This window comes from Engystomops pustulosus, chromosome 1 (genome assembly GCF_040894005.1).
Source record: "Engystomops pustulosus chromosome 1, aEngPut4.maternal, whole genome shotgun sequence".
Classification (NCBI taxonomy): Eukaryota; Metazoa; Chordata; class Amphibia; order Anura; family Leptodactylidae; genus Engystomops; species Engystomops pustulosus.
In genome coordinates, this window is record NC_092411.1 from 23,289,764 (window position 1) to 23,309,146 (window position 19,383).

Below are 19,383 nucleotides of genomic sequence, written 5' to 3' on the forward strand. Positions count from 1 at the left end.
ACTGTGAATGGGGGAGGTGGGAGTGTGTGTTGTCATTGTGGGGTGAGAGTGTGTTGTGGGTGGAGGAGGGGAGAGTGTGTGCTGTCAGTGGGGGAATGGGGAGTACCATATATACTATAGTATAAGCCGCCATGAGTATAAGCCAAGGTACCTAGTACATGAGCCTCTCCCTCCATATTTCTTGCACACACCACCTGCTGGAGACCAGCCAGGCTGTAGGACCACAGCGTGCCCATACCAAGCACCTTAACAACAAAGAAGGAAAGACTTTGCACCAAAAAAAGCTCTGTCAATGTAGTATGCAACAAAATCATATAAACTTTATTCAATGCAAGAACGGGATACATATATGACACACATCTAAAACATGAAATTTACATAATTATCCGGATTTGTTTGTTATCTGAACCTTTGATATTTGGTCATCCCCTACATTCCTTTGGTTGGAAGGATTTTAAGTTTGCCACAGGGGTCTTTACTGTGCTGACCTGGACCTTGGTCGCCAGTGGATATTTGTGTAAATTTCATGTTTTAGATGTGTGTCATATATGTATCCCGTTCTTGCATTGAATAAAGTTTCTATGATTTTGTTGCATACTACATTGACAGAGCTTTTTTTGGTGCACACTTTTTCCTTCTTTGTTGCTCAGGTGATTATATTGTGCACCAGCTCATGTATATACCCTTTGGTTGTGCTAGCCCCCCTTTATATGGTATCATACCAAGCACCTTGACATCAGCGCGGCCTAGGCCACAATTGTCAGCCACTCTGGTATTGTGGGCCCCGGCTGCCTCCAGGCCCCAGGAAAAGGCCAGGCCTGGGTGGGGGATGTTGCACATATAAGTAGGCTTTCTTTTAGCGATGGTTTGCTATTGTTGTTATGTTCTGTGAGATGAACAGACTGGACTTGGATACGCTATTCTGGCTCATTTACCATTGTGACCCCAGTGACCCCAGTACTCCCCCCTCCACTGCTATCTCACAATTCTGCATCCATATAATAAACACATCTTCTTATAAGGAGGCACAGAGGAGGAGGGCAGTGCAGAGGAAGCAGACTCAGCACACCCCACAGCATAGCCCCAGACAGGCAGCATGGTGGACTGCTGGAGAAGAAGGTGAGGTAAGGGAAGTCCTGTCTGTAGTGAGTGGTAAGATGTCTCGGTGAAGAATGGTATTTGTGTGTTGTCAGTGTGGGAGGGGGGAGTGTGTCAATTCTTAGTGGGGGAGGGTCTGTGTGCTGTCGGGGGGGGAGAGTGTGTGCTGTCAGTGGGGGAGGGGAGAGTGTCCGTTGCTAGTGGGGAAGTGGAAGTGTGTGTTGTCAGTGGGGGAGGGGAAGTGTGTGTTGTCAGTGGGGGAGGGGAAGTGTGTGTTGTCAGTAGGGGAGGGAAAATGTGTGTCATCAGTGGCAGAGGCGGAGAGTGCATTGTCAGTGGGGGAGTGAGAGTGTGTGTTGTCAGTGTAGGAGAATATGTGTTGTCAGGAGGAGTGTGTGTGCTATGATGTGTGGAATAGTGGAGTATTTGTACTGTGAATGGGGGAGGTGGGAGTGTGTGTTGTCATTGTGGGGTGAGAGTGTGTTGTCGGTGGAGGAGGGGAGAGTGTGTGCTGTCAGTGGGGGAATGGGGAGTACCATATATACTCTAGTATAAGCCGCCATGAGTATAAGCCGAGGTACCTAATTTTAACACAAAAAAACTGGGAAAACGTATTGACTGGAGTATAAGCCGAGGGTGGGAAATACATTGGTCACCTCCTTCACCCAGTATAAAACTGACAAGCCCTTTCCCCCCAGTATATATCCTGCCAGTCCCCCCCCCCCACAGTATATAGCTGGCCAGCTCCCCTGCCCCCCAGTATTCAGCCAGCCAACCAATACCCCCCCAGTATACAGTAGTATGCCTCCTAGTATATAGCCAGCGCCCTGCCCCCCAGTACGCAGCCTGCCAGCCCCTGCTTCCCTAGTATATAGCCAGCCCAGGCCCCCCACTATACAGCCAGCCCCTGCACCTCAGTATATGGCCGGCTCCCTACCCCCAGTATATAGCCTGCCAGCCCCTGCTCCTCTAGTATATAGCCAGCTTCTGCCCCCGTATATATCCAGCAACCCATGCCCCCCAGTATTCATCCAGCTCCTACCCCCAGTATACAGCCAGCCCCTTATCTCCAGTATATAACCAGCTTATATCCCCCCCCCCAGTATGTAGCCCGCCAGCCCCTACTCACCCAGTATATAGCCTGCCAGCAACAAGAAGATTACCATAGTTATGGTGCCTGGATCTATGAGTAATGACCCTGGTTTGATGGTGGATTTCCTTCAAGATGTTGGAGATGATGTAGTAAATTTTTGTGTTGCTAAGTCTATAGAAAGAAGTCATGGCTGGAAGAAGATGACGGCCAGGTAGGAGAAGAAAATGAAAGAGAAATCCTAAAATTAAAGGTGTCATAATTGGTCACTGGATATATAATAAGTGCTGATATTACCAATGATCTCTGTGTTGTGACTCCATGTTATAGTCTGAGCATCAGACACTGTGATAAATCTGGTGCAGTATTAGCCTATCTGTCTCACTCTGCTTGGTTGTGGTCTATCTATGTAGTAATATTGGTTGCAATAAAATATGTAGGTATTTTTGGTTCTGGTACCATATCTATGTAGTAAGCATTGTTCTTGTCCTGTATCTACATAGTAATCTTGGTTCTGCTGCTGTATCTTTGCAGTTAGTTAGGTTTTGGTACTGTTTTCATGTGATATGTTTAGTTATGTTATAGTTTCTGTGCATATTTTGCTATAATACTGTTTTTAGGTTCTAAACATTAGATCATTTTAAAACCTCTAGACCAGTGATGGCAAACCTTTTAGACAACGAGTGCCCAAACTAAAACCAAAACCCACATATTTTTTGCAAAGTGCCAATGCGACAATTTCAGTAGGAACTTTAAGCATTACTCCCTGTTCTGTCACAGGTTTAAATAGTAAAAGCACATGAGGACACCAATACAGTAGAAAGAAGAAATAATTCAGATCATCTTTGTAGCTTCTTTCCAGGGTCCTGGGACTGCAAGAGGCCTTGAGTCCTGTCTGGCGAACTCTTAGCTGGGGTGATGTCGCGGGTGCCCGTAGACAGGGCTCTGAGTGCCAGGTTCGCCATCACTGCTCTAGACCATTGTGGAGACCTAAATCTCTTTATAGCACAAGCCTGTGATAGTCGTATACCTATGTATGCAATGTGGCATAGTAGTATAAAATGGGAAATTAATGTGCATTAGGAAAGGGGTTCTGCTTGTCTTTATTTCTGAAAGTGTAAGCAGCTGTGAAAATGTAAATACTACTGCTTACACTTTTAGAAATTATGAAAAAAATCACACCAGCCAAACGCTCGATAAACATACAAAAACGCGTATATTTTCAGTGTTGTTAAATAGTGGGGTAGATTTACTTAACCGGTCCATTTGCGATTCAGAGGCATGTTCTCTGCGGTGGATTCGGGTCCGGCCGGGATTCATTAGGTCAGTTCCTCCGACGTCCACCAGGCCACGTCCACAAGTTCACCGGGCCTATTCCTAGTGAAGGTAAGTGCAAGCTCCGCTTAAAAATGCAGCGGTTTTTCCGAATACGTCGGGTTTTCGTTTGGCCACGGCCCCCGATTTCCGTCGCGTGCATGCCAGCGCCGATGCACCACAATCCGATTGTGTGCGCCAAAATCCCGGGGCAATTCAGGGGAAATCGGCGCAAATCGGAAATATTCAGGTAACGTAACCCTTAGTAAATGACCCCCAGTGTGTCCACATAAGCACAGCCATTAGACTATCCACTAATAACAGGATAATGAAAGTGACCCTAAAAACTGGATTGACGTCAAGATCAGTATCAACACAGCACAATGATATTGCTATTAATAATGATTAGGCCACACCTAATACCATCAAAATTTCATAGTGGCAGTTTTGTTTTATTATTACTACACCATATAGCAGTGTTATTTGGGTATTATAGTCCTATTATTACTACGTTGTATGGCAGAATTATTCGGCTACTGTATAGCTCTATAATTATGCTTGAAAAAACGAGAAGGAGCCCAGCGCCACAATTAAAAACTCTTGATTTATTCAATATACCGTATGTTAAACAACTAGCAGGTTGGTATTGCCATTGATGCTGGCTGACGCGTTTCGGCCACCTTAAGCAAATTGTGTGGCCTTAGTCATACCCTACCTGTAGAGCTGTAGAAGTCCACTTACTTCTATGGAATATCTACATTTCTATTATTACTACACCATATGGCGGTATTATTTAGGCAATGATTTATTTTGCAGTATTAGAAGCCCCACACCTGTGACATGATGGTTAATCTGTAACCCTATGTCCCGGCACAGATATATCCAGCGTAGCTGTGGCCTCATTACCCTGCAGCGCTCTTCCTATATGGCGGCTTTGTCTCATTAGTGTGTCCTATAATATGGTTATTAGAATTCCTACAGCGATGCTCTCTTATATAATACTCTTCACTGACCTCCATAATACACAGACTCTGCGTATACTGCTCCCTCAGGATCCTGACATCTGCTGAGATACAAGGCGGCTGTGATGGGCAGATGTATAGCGCCCTCCCAAGGGTAAAGCAGAAAGCCTAGACTTCAGACTGTAGGGAACTGGTTTGGCTGATTGAGAGGCTTTTGACTATGGTCAGGAAGTATGGAGATTTTTCCAATTAGGGAGACTTATAGTCATTGACTAAAAGGATTATGGGAAGTATACATTTTCCCGGATGAGACAACAGAAACAATGGGGCACATTTACTAACCCGTCTGTTGGAGTTCACCAAAAGTGCATAGTCCGACGATAATGCTCCCGATATCCTGCATGTGTCGCTTCCCCCACGCAGGTCCGTCAGAGTTCACCTTCTTCTTCCTGGTGCATGTAAGTTGTGGGCGTGCGACACAATTTGAAAGTTAAATCCTGTGCTCAGTCCGAATCAGTCGGATCGTCCGATGGCCGCCACCCTGATTTCTGTAGTATGAAAGCTGGCGTCGCTGCGCCACAATCCGATTGCGTGCGACACAATCCCAGCACAAACCCCTGTTATAAATGTATCCAAGCCGTGTAATCCCAGAAAACAGCGCACAGTCCGATGAAAGTGAGCAGCGCAACCCTTAGTTAATAAGCCCCATTGCCTCTTTTGCTATCTTGGTTTAACTTTAATCCCACATTATGCTTCCATCCTAGAAAACGTATTTGCATATTTCCCATAATCCCCTTAGTGGAGCATCAAGGGCTAGAAGTCTCGCCTGCCTTACTTCTCCATAGGAAGAACTCCTGACCCTAATACAGCTGAATTGGGACAGGAGGATTCTCATATACTGACAGCAATCATTGTGAGGGTAAATCCCTGCAATACAGCACTACCACATCCTTTGCTTCCTTGCCACAAAACATGACAAAACCTCCTACCTGCGACCACCATTAGGGGGAGCTCAATGCATAGGACTTTATACCGCTAATATAGTAGTATTGTCCCCCCCCCCCTTCTCTTGGGGTAGTGGCTGCAAGGACATGTCATGGTGTTATATATTTATGTATTAGTGTATTGTATGGTACATTGTATGGGAGATTTTATGGTATACCTTATAGTGCAGTGTATTGTATAGTGTATGGCACTATATAGAGTATTAAGTATTGTTTGATATGATTTATGTTATAGTGTATAGTATGGTATACTGTATGGGTTATTCTATTGCATAGTGTATGGTCTATGTTGTATTATATGGGGTATTGTATAGTAGTATTGCTTATCTTTATTTATATAGCCTCATCATATTCTGCAGCGCTTTACATTCTGTAATATTGTATAGTGTATAGTATAGTATATGGTGTATTGTATTGATGTTTTGTATTTTATAGTGTGTGGGGTATTGTATGGTATATTGAATGATCTATGTTATATTGTATGATATGATGTATGTTATATTATAATATATGGTATGATGTATGGTGTATTGTGTGATTTGATGTGTGGTATACTGTATGGTGTATTGTATGGTATAATATATAGTATATTGTATGTTAGAGTATATGGTGTAATTTATAGTATATTGTATAATATGATGTATGTTATGATCATGATTAAGGGCACAATGGCTGAATCGCGTTGATCTTAAACGTTTTGCCAATAAGAATCGTTAGTCTGTATCGATGTAAGTTTTAAAGAAGGAATAAAGTCAAGATTTTTTTTACTACATCGGAGAATGCTGGACGTGTGTGTGTTTTTTTTATCAGATAGTTTTTTATTAACCATTTAACCAATTTTCCATTTTCGTTATACAGATCCAGTGCAAACATTTGTACATGTGTGGTTTGTGCTGGAATATTTCCTGGGTTTCGGGACGGTTTGTGCACGCTCTAACAGAGGAGGGGGGAGTGGAGAGTTGGTGTATTGACTTTGTTTGGATTGATATTGAATTGTATTGTAGTGATGATTTGCATTTTATTGTGTGTGGGGTATTGTATAGTATATTGTATGATATGATATGCTGTATGGTAAACTGTATGGTGTATTGTACGATATGATGTATGGTGTATTGTATGGTATAGTGTAATATATGATATGCTGTATGGTATACTGTATGGTGTATTGTATGATATGATGTATCTTATATTATAATATATGATATGATGTATGTTATATTGTATGATATGATGTATGTTATATTGTATGATATGCTGTACGGTATACTGTATGGTGTATTGTATGATATGATGTATGGTGTATTGTATGGTATAATATATGGTATATTGTATGTTATAGTGTATAGTGCAATGTATGATATGATGTATGTTTTATTATATGATAAGCTGTATGGTATGATATATGGCATCATGGATGGTATACCTTATAGAATATCATATGATATTGAATAGTATTATGTATGGTACATTATATAGTGCATACCAAGTTTTTGTATAGATATGATCATATGCACCTCTGGAGGGGAAAGTCTTCAAAATATTAATATGATTATTGTCTTTAAATATATTTTTATCATTAGTCTTATTATTGATGTCATTATTATAGTTCTGCATTTTATTATTACATTGTTGTCACTATTGTTTATATTAATGTTATTATCTGCAGTGTTTATATTTTGGGACCCTCTCCTGTGCTGGTCTTGGGGTGCACCTCCTCCCCAGCTCCTGCTCCATGTGTGTGCTGTGCACATGCTCAGTGCAGCTCCAGCTTCTTCTTCTTCATCCTGAGGTCTGTGTTTGGTTCCTGATTCCAGAGATCTGGATTCCCTGTGCTCCGGCTATGATTCATGCAGCACAATGCTGGATGTACGCGGTGGTGGCGGTGGTGGGGCCGGCCATGTCCTGGCCGTGAGTCTCCTGTGAGATGTGTCCCTGGCAGCACATGTATCCTCTGCAGTGACATCCCCCATCCTCCCTGGATCCTTCCTGGTAGCCGACATCATGGATTTCAGCAATTCCTCAGTATTCGATCAACACAAAGGTGAGTCCTCCATAGATTGCACCATTGCTGCTGTGACGCTGTTAACTGTATACGTGCCAATCTATAGCAATAATCCGGGAATCGTGCAGGTGACAGGTCACGTGACCACGGCTTTAGTATTTCTGGGACCCCAAGCAAAGTTAGGTTAGGTCTTGTCCTGCCATAGCTTCAAACAGTGTGGTTCCCTCAATCTCCAGGACTCCCGAAACACTGTCGTAGATGCCTGGGGGGTAACTGAAATATTGTATAAATCATAGCCTATTCCCCATATTACATTGTATCAGAGAGCCCCCCCCCGGCACAGTATCTGGGAGGAGAAGGAATTCTGGAACACGAGAGGTTAAATCATTGCTGTGTACTAGGAGGGACTTTATCTTTATTTCAGTTTTCTATAGCACCTACATATTCCGCAGTGCTGTACAGATACACATCAATATCAGTCCATGTCCACAGCGAGTACAAAGTAACGGCTGCCTCTCATACACAAATAGGGGGCAGTTTTTTGGGGGGGGTGAATAATATTAGCAGCAGTATGTTTGTGAAATATAGATTAATAATGCAGGATTGTAGCTTCTCCAAGTGCACAGGGGTTTTGTCCTCACACTGCTGTGCTCTGTTCTCTCTGCAGGCAGTGTCAGGTATTATCCCTGCAGAGCTGTGTAATCAGAGCTTTGTGTATGTTTTTAGCAGCAGCAGCAGGACTGTGAAATAATAATTTATATTCCAGGATTGTAGCTTCTCCAGTGCTGTGCTCTTAGCTTTCTGAAGTAAGCTGTTAATACAGTTTAATACTTCTCTTCTGAGTGAAAGCTATAGCAGACTTCTAGTTGGATACTACAGCAGTATCTCAGAACAGAGGGCAGGGACTGTAAAGCAGCTTAGTGCACAGATTCATATTTCACAGTTCTGCTGCTACTAACAACATACACAAAGGTATGATTACACATCTCTCCAGGGACTATGCCTTACACTAGCTGCAGAGAGCACAGCAGTGTGAGGACACAGCCCAAGTGAACTTGGAGAAGCTACAATTCTGGAATATAAATACATATTTCACAGTCCTGCAGCTACTAACAACATACACAAAGGTATGATTACACATCTCTCCAGGGACAATATTTAACACTGGGTGCAGTCTGTATGGTCACTACTGATGACAGGTTCTGTTTATATAAATTCATATTTCTATCCCTCGAGTCAGATTTGGGGTTTAGTGCACAGCCACAGCTACCAGGGTTAAACTAGACAATGGCTGAACAACATGAGGATCTATAACAAAGCGATGAAGCCACCTCAAGTGTAACCTAAGCTTATCCATAAATAGGTTGTCCAGGATCAGGAAACAGCGCCCCTGGTGCCATAGACTGTGTCTGGTATTGCAGCTAGGAATCAGTCTGAGCGGTGACTGTACTGATACATTGTACCGTAAGCCCCGCAGTAAAGATACATTGTATCAATGGGTCACAGCCTGACAATCGCTCCTGGCAGAATCAACACTCGGAGATGAGCGCTGACATGGAGCCGTTGCTATGGAGATCCAGATGGAGCCGAGCTGCCTTTTACAGCGCAAGGATTCACGAGAAAGCAACTGCGGCAACCTGAAGCCGTGCGCTGCGTCACCTGCCTCCATACACAGCAGATACCTCGTGTCTATAGCAGCGCCACAGGCTGGGATACACTGCGCATTAACAGATGCAGCCCCTGACCAGAGGGGCTGACAATCTACAAGGTCACGGTGTATCTACAGTGCAGAAGGGAACTTATTGTCTGGGAAAGCTGGGTGACTAATATTACCAAGAGGGAGAACATGTATCAGTGTGTTAACTGGTTGATTTGCTGTTCTGAAACCTGGGAATGTTGGGTGGCAATTCATTTTGGAACCACTTACCTATACGGGGCTCTGAGGATATTCCCCAGCTTTCCACCGGCTCTTTAATATGTATATTATTACAGGGTTTTGATGTTGCGGGATATGTATAAATGAATTTCTCGCCATTCAGGGGCACGGGAAAGTTTGCAATACTTGTCTGCATGACAATCCAAAAACAGAAAGTTGCAAAAAAAGCCAAACCAAAAGAAGGGTTTTGTACACTCTGCCCCCATCTTGAAAAAAACAGAACTGAAGATAGATTTGCTAATTTATTAAGCAAGAAACTGAAATATCACATGGTCATAAGTATTCAGACTTTGCTGTCACACTCACATGCTGTCCTTTCCCTTCTGATCCTCCTTGTGATGGTTCTACTCCATTATTGGAGTCCTGCTTTTTACTTCTTTTGTAACTTTGGTCATATCTGTGTCTTGCCACAATTCTGTCTCTGAGCTTCTTGGGCAGTTCTTTAGACCTCATGATTCTCATGTTCTCTGACATGCACAGTGAGCTGTGAGGTCTTATATAGACAGGCATGTGCCTTTCCTAATGAAGTCCAATCAATTTAATTAAACACAGCTGGACTCCAACGAAGGAGTAGAACCATCTCAATTAGGATCAGAAGGAAATGGACAGCATGTGAGTTACATATGAGTGTCACAGCAAAGCGGCTTAATACTTATGACCATGTGATATTTCAGTTTTTTTTTTGTTTAATAAATATCTACATTTCAGTTTTTTTCTGTCAAGATGTGTGTAAATCTAATTTAATTAATTAAATAACTTTTTTGATCTTATTGATTGGCTGCATTGAATGAAAAGAGTGAAACAATTAAGGGGGTCTGAATACTTTCTGTTCTCACTACACATTCAGTGGTTCAGCATCTAGATATGTTTCCATCTCTGACATCTGTTGTATTATAGACAGTGGTCATCTATGAGATATGACATATTTTACTTGTGATCTACGGGATGTGATACATTCTACATGTGATCCATAAGATGTGACATATTCTTTGTGTGATCTACAAGATGTGACATATTCTACATGTGATCTATGAGATGTGACATATTCCACATGTGGTCTATGAGATGTGATACATTCTACATGTGATCTATGAGATGTGACATATTCTACATGTGATCTATGAGATGTGACATATTCTTCATGTGATCTATGAGATGTGACATATTCTTCATGTGGTCTATGAGATGTGACATATTCTTCATGTGATCTATGAGATGTGACATATTCTTCATGTGATCTTTGAGATGTGACATATTCTTCATGTGGTCTATGAGATGTGACATATTCTTCATGTGGTCTATGAGATGTGACATATTCTACATGTGATCGATGAGATGACACATTCTACATGTGATCTATGAGATGTGACATATTCTACATGTGATCTATGAGATGTGACACATTCTACATGTGATCGATGAGATGACACATTCTACATGTGATCTATGAGATGTAACATATTCTAGATGTGATCTATGAGATGTGACATATTCTAGATGTGATCTATGAGATGTGACATATTCTACATGTGATCTATGAGATGTGACATATTCTACATGTGATCTATGAGATGTGACATATTCTAGATGTGATCTATGAGATGTGACATATTCTACATGTGATCGATGAGATGACACATTCTACATGTGATCTATGAGATGTGACATATTCTACATGTGATCTATGAGATGTGACACATTCTACATGTGATCTATGAGATGTGACATATTCTAGATGTTAATCTATGAGAACTGACAAGCGCTATTTGTGCTGGTCTATGAGATGTGACATTCTACATGTGATCTATGAGATGTGACATATTCTACATGTGATCTATGAGATGTGACATATTCTACATGTGGTCTATTAAATGTGACATATTCTAGATGTGATCTATGAGATGTGACATATTCTACATGTGATCTATGAGATGTGACATATTCTAGATGTGATCTATGAGATGTGACATATTCTACATGTGATCTATGAGATGTGACATATTCTACATGTGATCTATGAGATGTGACATATTCTACATGTGGTCTATTAAATGTGACATATTCTAGATGTGATCTATGAGATGTGACATATTCTACATGTGATCTATGAGATGTGACATATTCTAGATGTGATCTATGAGATGTGACATATTCTACATGTGATCTATGAGATGTGACATATTCTACATGTGGTCTATGAGATGTGACATATTCTACATGTGATCGATGAGATGACACATTCTACATATGATCTATGAGATGTGACATATTCTACATGTGATCTATGAGATGTGACATATTCTACATGTGATCTATGAGATGTGACATATTCTACATATGATCTATGAGATGTGACATATTCTACATGTGATCTATGAGATGTGACATATTCTACATGTGATCTATGAGATGTGACATATTCTACATGTGATCTATGAGATGTGACACATTCTACATGTGATCAGCGCTATTTGTGCTGGTCTATGAGATGTCATATATTGTAGCTGTGGTGGTCTATGAGATACTGTAGATGAGGTCTATGTGATGTGACAGATTCCAGATGTGATCTATGAGATCTGACACCATAGAAGCCTCTGATAATTCCAGATAAATTCAGTTTTGGGGTTTCACAGCAGTAATTGGTTCTGTGTGTGGGACGGACCTATGTTTCTAATCACCAAGAGGTGCGCTGTATGCCCTGTACTTCAGGCCTCAGGATACTATAGTAAGAACAGTGCGGCTCAGCAGGAGTCCACATCTAACAGAAAAAATGTGTGAGACAAGATTTCCAGACATGTCCACACCCAGTAGGGGTCCGCAGCTCAGGGAAATGTCATTTCCAGGATAGACAAGTCCGAGGAGCTGATTACAAATATGACCATTGCACAGAAGGAAGTAATACATAGCAGACAAGACACAGGGGGCGCTATTGTCTGCTGCTCTTTATAGCTGATGTTACAATGTCTCAGCTGACATTGCACACATAAGAGAAGACAATGGGGGTCATTTACTAAGGGCCCGATTTGCGTTTTCCCGACGTGTTACCCGAATATTTCCGATTTGCGCCGATTTCCACTGAATTGCCCCGGGATTTTGGCGGACGCGATCGGATTGTGGTGCATTGGCGCTGGCATGCACGTGACGGAAATCGGGGGGGCGTGGCCGAACGAAAACCCGACGGATTTGGAAAAACAGCCGCATTTAAAAAAAAAAAGGGTTGCGAAACTTGCACTTACCTTCACTAGGAATAGGCCGGTGAACTTGAGTGCATTCCAGGGAACTTCAGCGTAGCAGCGCCACCTGATGGACGTCGGCGGAACTACCTTAGTGAATCCCGGCCGGACCCGAATCCACCGCAGAGAACGCGCCGCTGGATCGCGAATGGGCCGGGTAAGTAAATCTGCCCCATTGTCGCTGCTCTTACTGCTTGTTCATAGGACAGTAATGCAGCTGTGCACAAGCTTCAAGTCACAGTATACAGATATGGTAACAGAGACGCACATATAAACCATTGCTTTAGTTTCCTAAATCCCCTTGTATGTTTTTACAGGGATCGTCTTAAAAAAATAAATTTTATACTCACCTTGTTCCCACAGCTCCTGCATTTTGCGGAAAGTGAAGCAGGCATAGTACACCCCGGCTTCGCTGCGCAATCACTGTAGGTGCGGTACATACGCAGTGAAGATGGGTTACTGCTCCGGCTTTACTTCCCACATGGCGCCTTAGGGTCTGAAGATGTGACTTATTAGACTCACCTTTTATACAGGTTCATACAGGTCCATTTGGGATATAAGTTGGTTTTGAGTCCTGATATGTTTTCTTTAAGTCTATTTTTGTGTTTCTTTAATTGTAATAAGTTCTAAATCCTAATACATTTTTCTAAAGATATTTTTATAACAAATTGTTTTCACCTCCAATGCACCAAATCTACATATACATAGTTCCATGTATATGGAACATTCTGTATATATAGCCAACACTTGGGGGAAGTTTAGATTACAATAAACCGTATATATAGCCACCACCACTAGTAGGAGCTACCACATACTGTACATAGAGGCACCACCAAAGGGGAGCTGAGGACATTACTACATACTGTATATACAGCTACCACTAGAATGAGCTCAGGAGATTACTACATACTGTATATACACCACCACTAGGGGGAGCTCAGGAGATTACTACATACTGTATATACAGCCACCACTAGGAGAGCTCAGGAGATTACTACATACTGTATATACACCACCACTAGGAGGGGCTCAGGAGATTACTACATACTGGATATACACCACCACTAGGGGGAGCTCAGGAGATTACTACATACTGTATATACAGCACCACTAGGAGAGCTCAGGAGATTACTACATACTGTATATACAGCTACCACTAGAATGAGCTCAGGAGATTACTACATACTGTATATACAACCACCAATAGGAGGAGCCCAGGAGATTACTACATACCGTATATACATCACCACTAGGAGGAGCTCAGGAGATTACTACATACTGTATATACAGCTACCACTAGAATGAGCTCAGGAGATTACTACATACTGTATATACAACCACCAATAGGAGGAGCCCAGGAGATACCATTATGTGGTTATTTTAAACCTGTAGTAAATCATTTACATAAGGTCAGGACTATTTTGTCCTAGTCTAACATATTACACCTACAAAGGGAGCTAAAACCCCCACACTAGCAGACAAACCCTTCACAATCAGATGTATCCATCTCCTCCAGAAGAAGAAGCCAATGCCTCCTCTTACATACACAAATATACACAGATACAAGATAGAACATACTCAGCCTTAAAGGCAGTGACATGTCATAAATAGCCCTTTAATGATAGAATATAATTAATAGCTATTACTAGAGACAGGGATTTGGGGATTTTCTGTGGGAAGAGATCCCATAATGAGAAGGTGACTATAGAGAGAGCAGGGAGACAGGGAATGTGAAGACGTCAGCTGTCAGGGGAAGTCACCAATGACAACTGATAAGATTTTCCAGGAAAAGCCAAGATAATGAATTGTGCTTTACTGGAAAACCTGGAACATCCTGACATCTGCCCCCTGGAGAGCAGAAAGCCTGCCGATCTCTCCATGGGGTCACATCAGTTCTTTCATCTACAGATTCATAATGGATGGAGCAAAGAAAAATATAGAATAATTAAAATAGTTAATAAATAATAAGTTAGAAAATGTGTATGAAAAATAATAATTACAATCCATAAATTATATTAGAAGTTTTGGCATTTTTACACAGGTTTACACCCTAACCATTGGGGTACATAGGTAACAGTCACACTGGGGTTCCCTCAACATGTATGGGTAGATGTATGGCCATATATATATATACACTGTATGTGGAGATGTACGGGTATATATATCATGTACATGGAGATCTATGAGACTATTTATCATGTATGAGGAGGATATGTATGAGCATATATATCATGTATAAGGATATGTATGAGCATATATATCATGTATAAGGATATGTATGAGCATATATGTCATGTATGAGGAGATGTATGAGCATATATATCATGTATAAGGAGATGTATGAGCATATATATCATGTATGAGGAAATGTATGAGCATATGTATCATGTACAAGGAGATGTATGAGCATATACATTATGTATAAGGAGATGTGTGAGCATATATATCATGTATAAGGAGATGTATGGGCATATATATCATGTATAAGGAGATGTATGAGCATATATATCATGTATAAGGAAATGTATGAGCATATGTATCATGTACAAGGAGATGTATGAGCATATACATTATGTATAAGATGTATGAGCATATATATCATGTATAAGGAGATGTATGAGCATATACATTATGTATAAGGAGATTATGAGCATATATATCATGCATAAGGAGATGTATGAGCATATATATCATGTACAAGGAAATGTATGAGCATATACATTATGTATAAGGAGATGTATGAGCATATATATCATGTATAAGCAAATGTATGAGCATATGTATCATGTACAAGGAGATGTATGAGCATATACATTATGTATAAGATGTATGAGCATATATATCATGTATAAGGAGATGTATGAGCATATACATTATGTATAAGGAGATGTATGAGCGTATATATCATGTATGAGGAGATGTATGAGCATATATGTCATGTATAAGGAGATGTATGAGCATATATATCATGCATGAGGAGATGTATGAGCATATACATTATGTATAAGGAGATGTATGAGCATATATGTCATGTATAAGGAGATGTATGAGCATATATATCATGTATGAGCTTTGAGATGTATAAGCATATACATCATATATGGGGAGATGTATAGGCATATGTATCATGTATTGGTATTTATTTAATGTATAGGCAGATGTATGAGTATGTGGGGCTGTGGTGTGCCACCTCTTATTTTGTTGTTGTTACTGTTTGGTTACATTTTATCACTTTATGCAGATTCTGACACTTCTGATACATAACACGGAGAAGGTTCCTCTATTCGGGGTTATTTCTGGGTGTTTCTGCATTGCGCTCGCCTTCTCTTTATCCGTTATCTGCGCTGCTCTCGCTTTGCTGCTCTCGCTCTTGACAGTTTGATCCAATTATAAGACTGTGTTTCTGACACTTGTAGCTGTGAGATGTGAGGAATTCTTAGAAGTATCTGATTCTACGTTTCCTGAAACAAGAGTCAGATGAGGAAGGAAGAGCCGAGGAGGTTGTTATGTGCTGACCCCAACGGCCGGGTGACAGGGCTCCCCCATACACACAACATACAAGAGGCTTCACTACCACAGAAATAGCAAAAAAGCTTGGGATTTATTCCATATGCTACGATCAGCTCTTATGAATCATATATATATACAGGCAGTCCACGGGTTACATACAAGATAGGGTCTGTAGGTTTATTCTTAAGTTGAATTTGTATGTAAGTCGGAACTGTATATTTTATCATTGTAACCCCAGCCAGAACTTTTTTGGTCTCTATGACAATTGGATTTTAAAAACTGGAAGTATAAAAGGGGAAATTGCACCAAGCACCAATCCACGCTAATGGTTAGCTACTATACATACACATTATTTATTAACTATGATGGTTAAAATACAAATTACATCAAATAATACATCAAATTTGGTTAGTATCTAACCATTGGCGTGTATTGGTGCTTGGTGCAATTTCCCCTTTTATACTTCCAATTTTCATACAGTTAAACACCTGTATATCACCTGAGCACATTCATTGCTAGTTTTGATTCAATGTTGGGGTTAAGGTAGTGCAGAGTTACTACCATTGCTGGATTTTAAAAATGTTGGATTGTCATAAGAATCAGGACTAACAATAAAGCTTCATTACAGACACATTTGATAACTGTTACAGCTGATCATTATAGCCTAGGGCTAAATTACAATAAATTACCAATATCCAGAGGTCCGTTTATAACTAGGGGTCGTATGTAAGTCGAGTGTTCTTCAGTAGGGGACCGCCTGTATATATATATATATGGTAGTAGTAGTGGATGCATGTACAGTAGTAGTAGATGTATGTAAGGTTGTAGATGTGGATATATATATATATATATATATATATATATATATATATGAAAGTAGAGTATGTATCATAGTAGTGGATGTATATATTGTGTAGTAGGTGTAAGCACGGTAGAAGTAGTGGATGTATGTACGTGTACGGTGACATTATGAATATGTAGTAGTGGATGTACATATGTACAGTAGTAGTAGTGGATGTATGTACGTGTACGGTGACATTATGAATATGTAGTAGTGGATGTACATATGTACAGTAGTAGTAGTAGTAGTAGTGGATGTATGTACGTGTATGGTGACATTATGAATATGTAGTAGTGGATGTACATATGTACAGTAGTAGTAGTGGATGTATGTACGTGTACGGTGACATTATGAATATGTAGTAGTGGATGTACATATGTGCAGTAGTAGTAGTGGATGTATGTACGTGTACGGTGACATTATGAATATGTAGTAGTGGATGTACATATGTACAGTAGTAGTAGTGGATGTATATACGTGTACGGTGACATTATGAATATGTAGTAGTGGATGTACATATGTGCAGTAGTAGTAGTGGATGTATGTACATGTACGGTGACATTATGAATATGTAGTAGTGGATGTACATATGTGCAGTAGTAGTAGTGGATGTATGTACGTGTACGGTGACATTATGAATATGTAGTAGTGGATGTACATATGTACAGTAGTAGTAGTAGTAGTGGATGTATGTACGTGTACGGTGACATTATGAATATGTAGTAGTGGATGTACATATGTGCAGTAGTAGTAGTGGATGTATGTACGTGTACGGTGACATTATGAATATGTAGTAGTGGATGTACATATGTACAGTAGTAGTAGTAGTAGTAGTAGTAGTGGATGTATGTACGTGTACGGTGACATTATGAATATGTAGTAGTGGATGTACATATGTACAGTAGTAGTAGTAGTGGATGTATGTACGTGTACGGTGACATTATGAATATGTAGTAGTGGATGTACATATGTACAGTAGTAGTAGTAGTAGTGGATGTATGTACGTGTACGGTGACATTATGAATATGTAGTAGTGGATATACATATGTACAGTAGTAGTAGTGGATGTATGTACGTGTACAGTGAGATTATGAATATGTAGTAGTGGATGTACATATGTGCAGTAGTAGTAGTGGATGTATGTACGTGTACAGTGACATTATGAATATGTAGTAGTGGATGTACATATGTACAGTAGTAGTAGTGGATGTATGTACGTGTAAGGTGACATTATGAATATCTAGTAGTGGATGTACATATGTGCAGTAGTAGTAGGGGATGTATGTACGTGTACAGTGACATTATGAATATGTAGTAGTGGATGTACATATGTACAGTAGTAGTAGTGGATGTATGTACGTGTACGGTGACATTATGAATATCTAGTAGTGGATGTACATATGTGCAGTAGTAGTAGGGGATGTATGTACGTGTACAGTGACATTATGAATATGTAGTAGTGGATGTACATATGTGCAGTAGTAGTAGTGGATGTATGTACGTGTACAGTGACATTATGAATATCTAGTAGTGGATGTACATATGTGCAGTAGTAGTAGTGGATGTATGTACGTGTACGGTGACATTATGAATATGTAGTAGTGGATGTACATATGTGCAGTAGTAGTAGTGGATGTATGTACGTGTACGGTGACATTATGAATATGTAGTAGTGGATGTACATATGTGCAGTAGTAGTAGTGGATGTATGTACGTGTACGGTGACATTATGAATATGTAGTAGTGGATGTACATATGTGCAGTAGTAGTAGTGGATGTATGTACGTGTACGGTGACATTATGAATATCTAGTAGTGGATGTACATATGTGCAGTAGTAGTAGTGGATGTATGTACGTGTACGGTGACATTATGAATATCTAGTAGTGGATGTACATATGTGCAGTAGTAGTAGTAGTGGATGCAGTTTCAAATTTCCATCTCCAGCTCACCAATATTGTTTTGTATGCTGGGAGCACGGACCATTCCTCATCGTTCAGATCCACAACATAGAAATATCCTCTTACGATCCAGCTCTCTTGCTTAAAAGCTTCTTTCTTTATTTAAATAGCAAACATGGACATTGCATACAACATTAAATCCAACACCATCCATGACTAAGGAGTGGATGTATATATGGTAGTGGTAAAAGTACGGTAGTAGTAGTGGATGTATGTATCATAGTCGCGTATGTATGGTAGTAGTAGTAGTAGATGTATGTATGGTAGTAGTAGTAGTAGATGTATGTATTGTATGGTAGTAGTAGTAGATGTATGTATTGTATGGTAGTAGTAGTAGATGTATGTATTGTATGGTAGTAGTAGTAGATGTATGTATTGTATGGTAGTAGTAGTAGTAGATGTATGTATTGTATGGTAGTAGTAGTAGATGTAT

General features: G+C 40.3%; 1 protein-coding gene across 5 annotated transcripts in view; it reads left to right on the forward strand.

Moving 5' to 3' along the window:
• Positions 1-7,220: 7,220 nt before the first annotated feature.
• ANKRD55 (ankyrin repeat domain 55) overlaps positions 7,221-19,383 on the forward strand; it is a 38,163-nt gene continuing 26,000 nt past the window's right edge. For 3 of the 5 annotated variants that reach the window (XM_072135701.1, XM_072135721.1, XM_072135740.1), the window contains exon 1: positions 7,222-7,509. In XM_072135701.1, the coding sequence (XP_071991802.1) occupies positions 7,470-7,509 (40 nt within the window). In that variant the 5' untranslated portion in view covers positions 7,222-7,469. Of the gene's footprint in view, positions 7,510-19,383 lie in introns of all 5 variants that reach the window. The other 2 variants (XM_072135711.1, XM_072135731.1) reach the window with 1 other exon arrangement.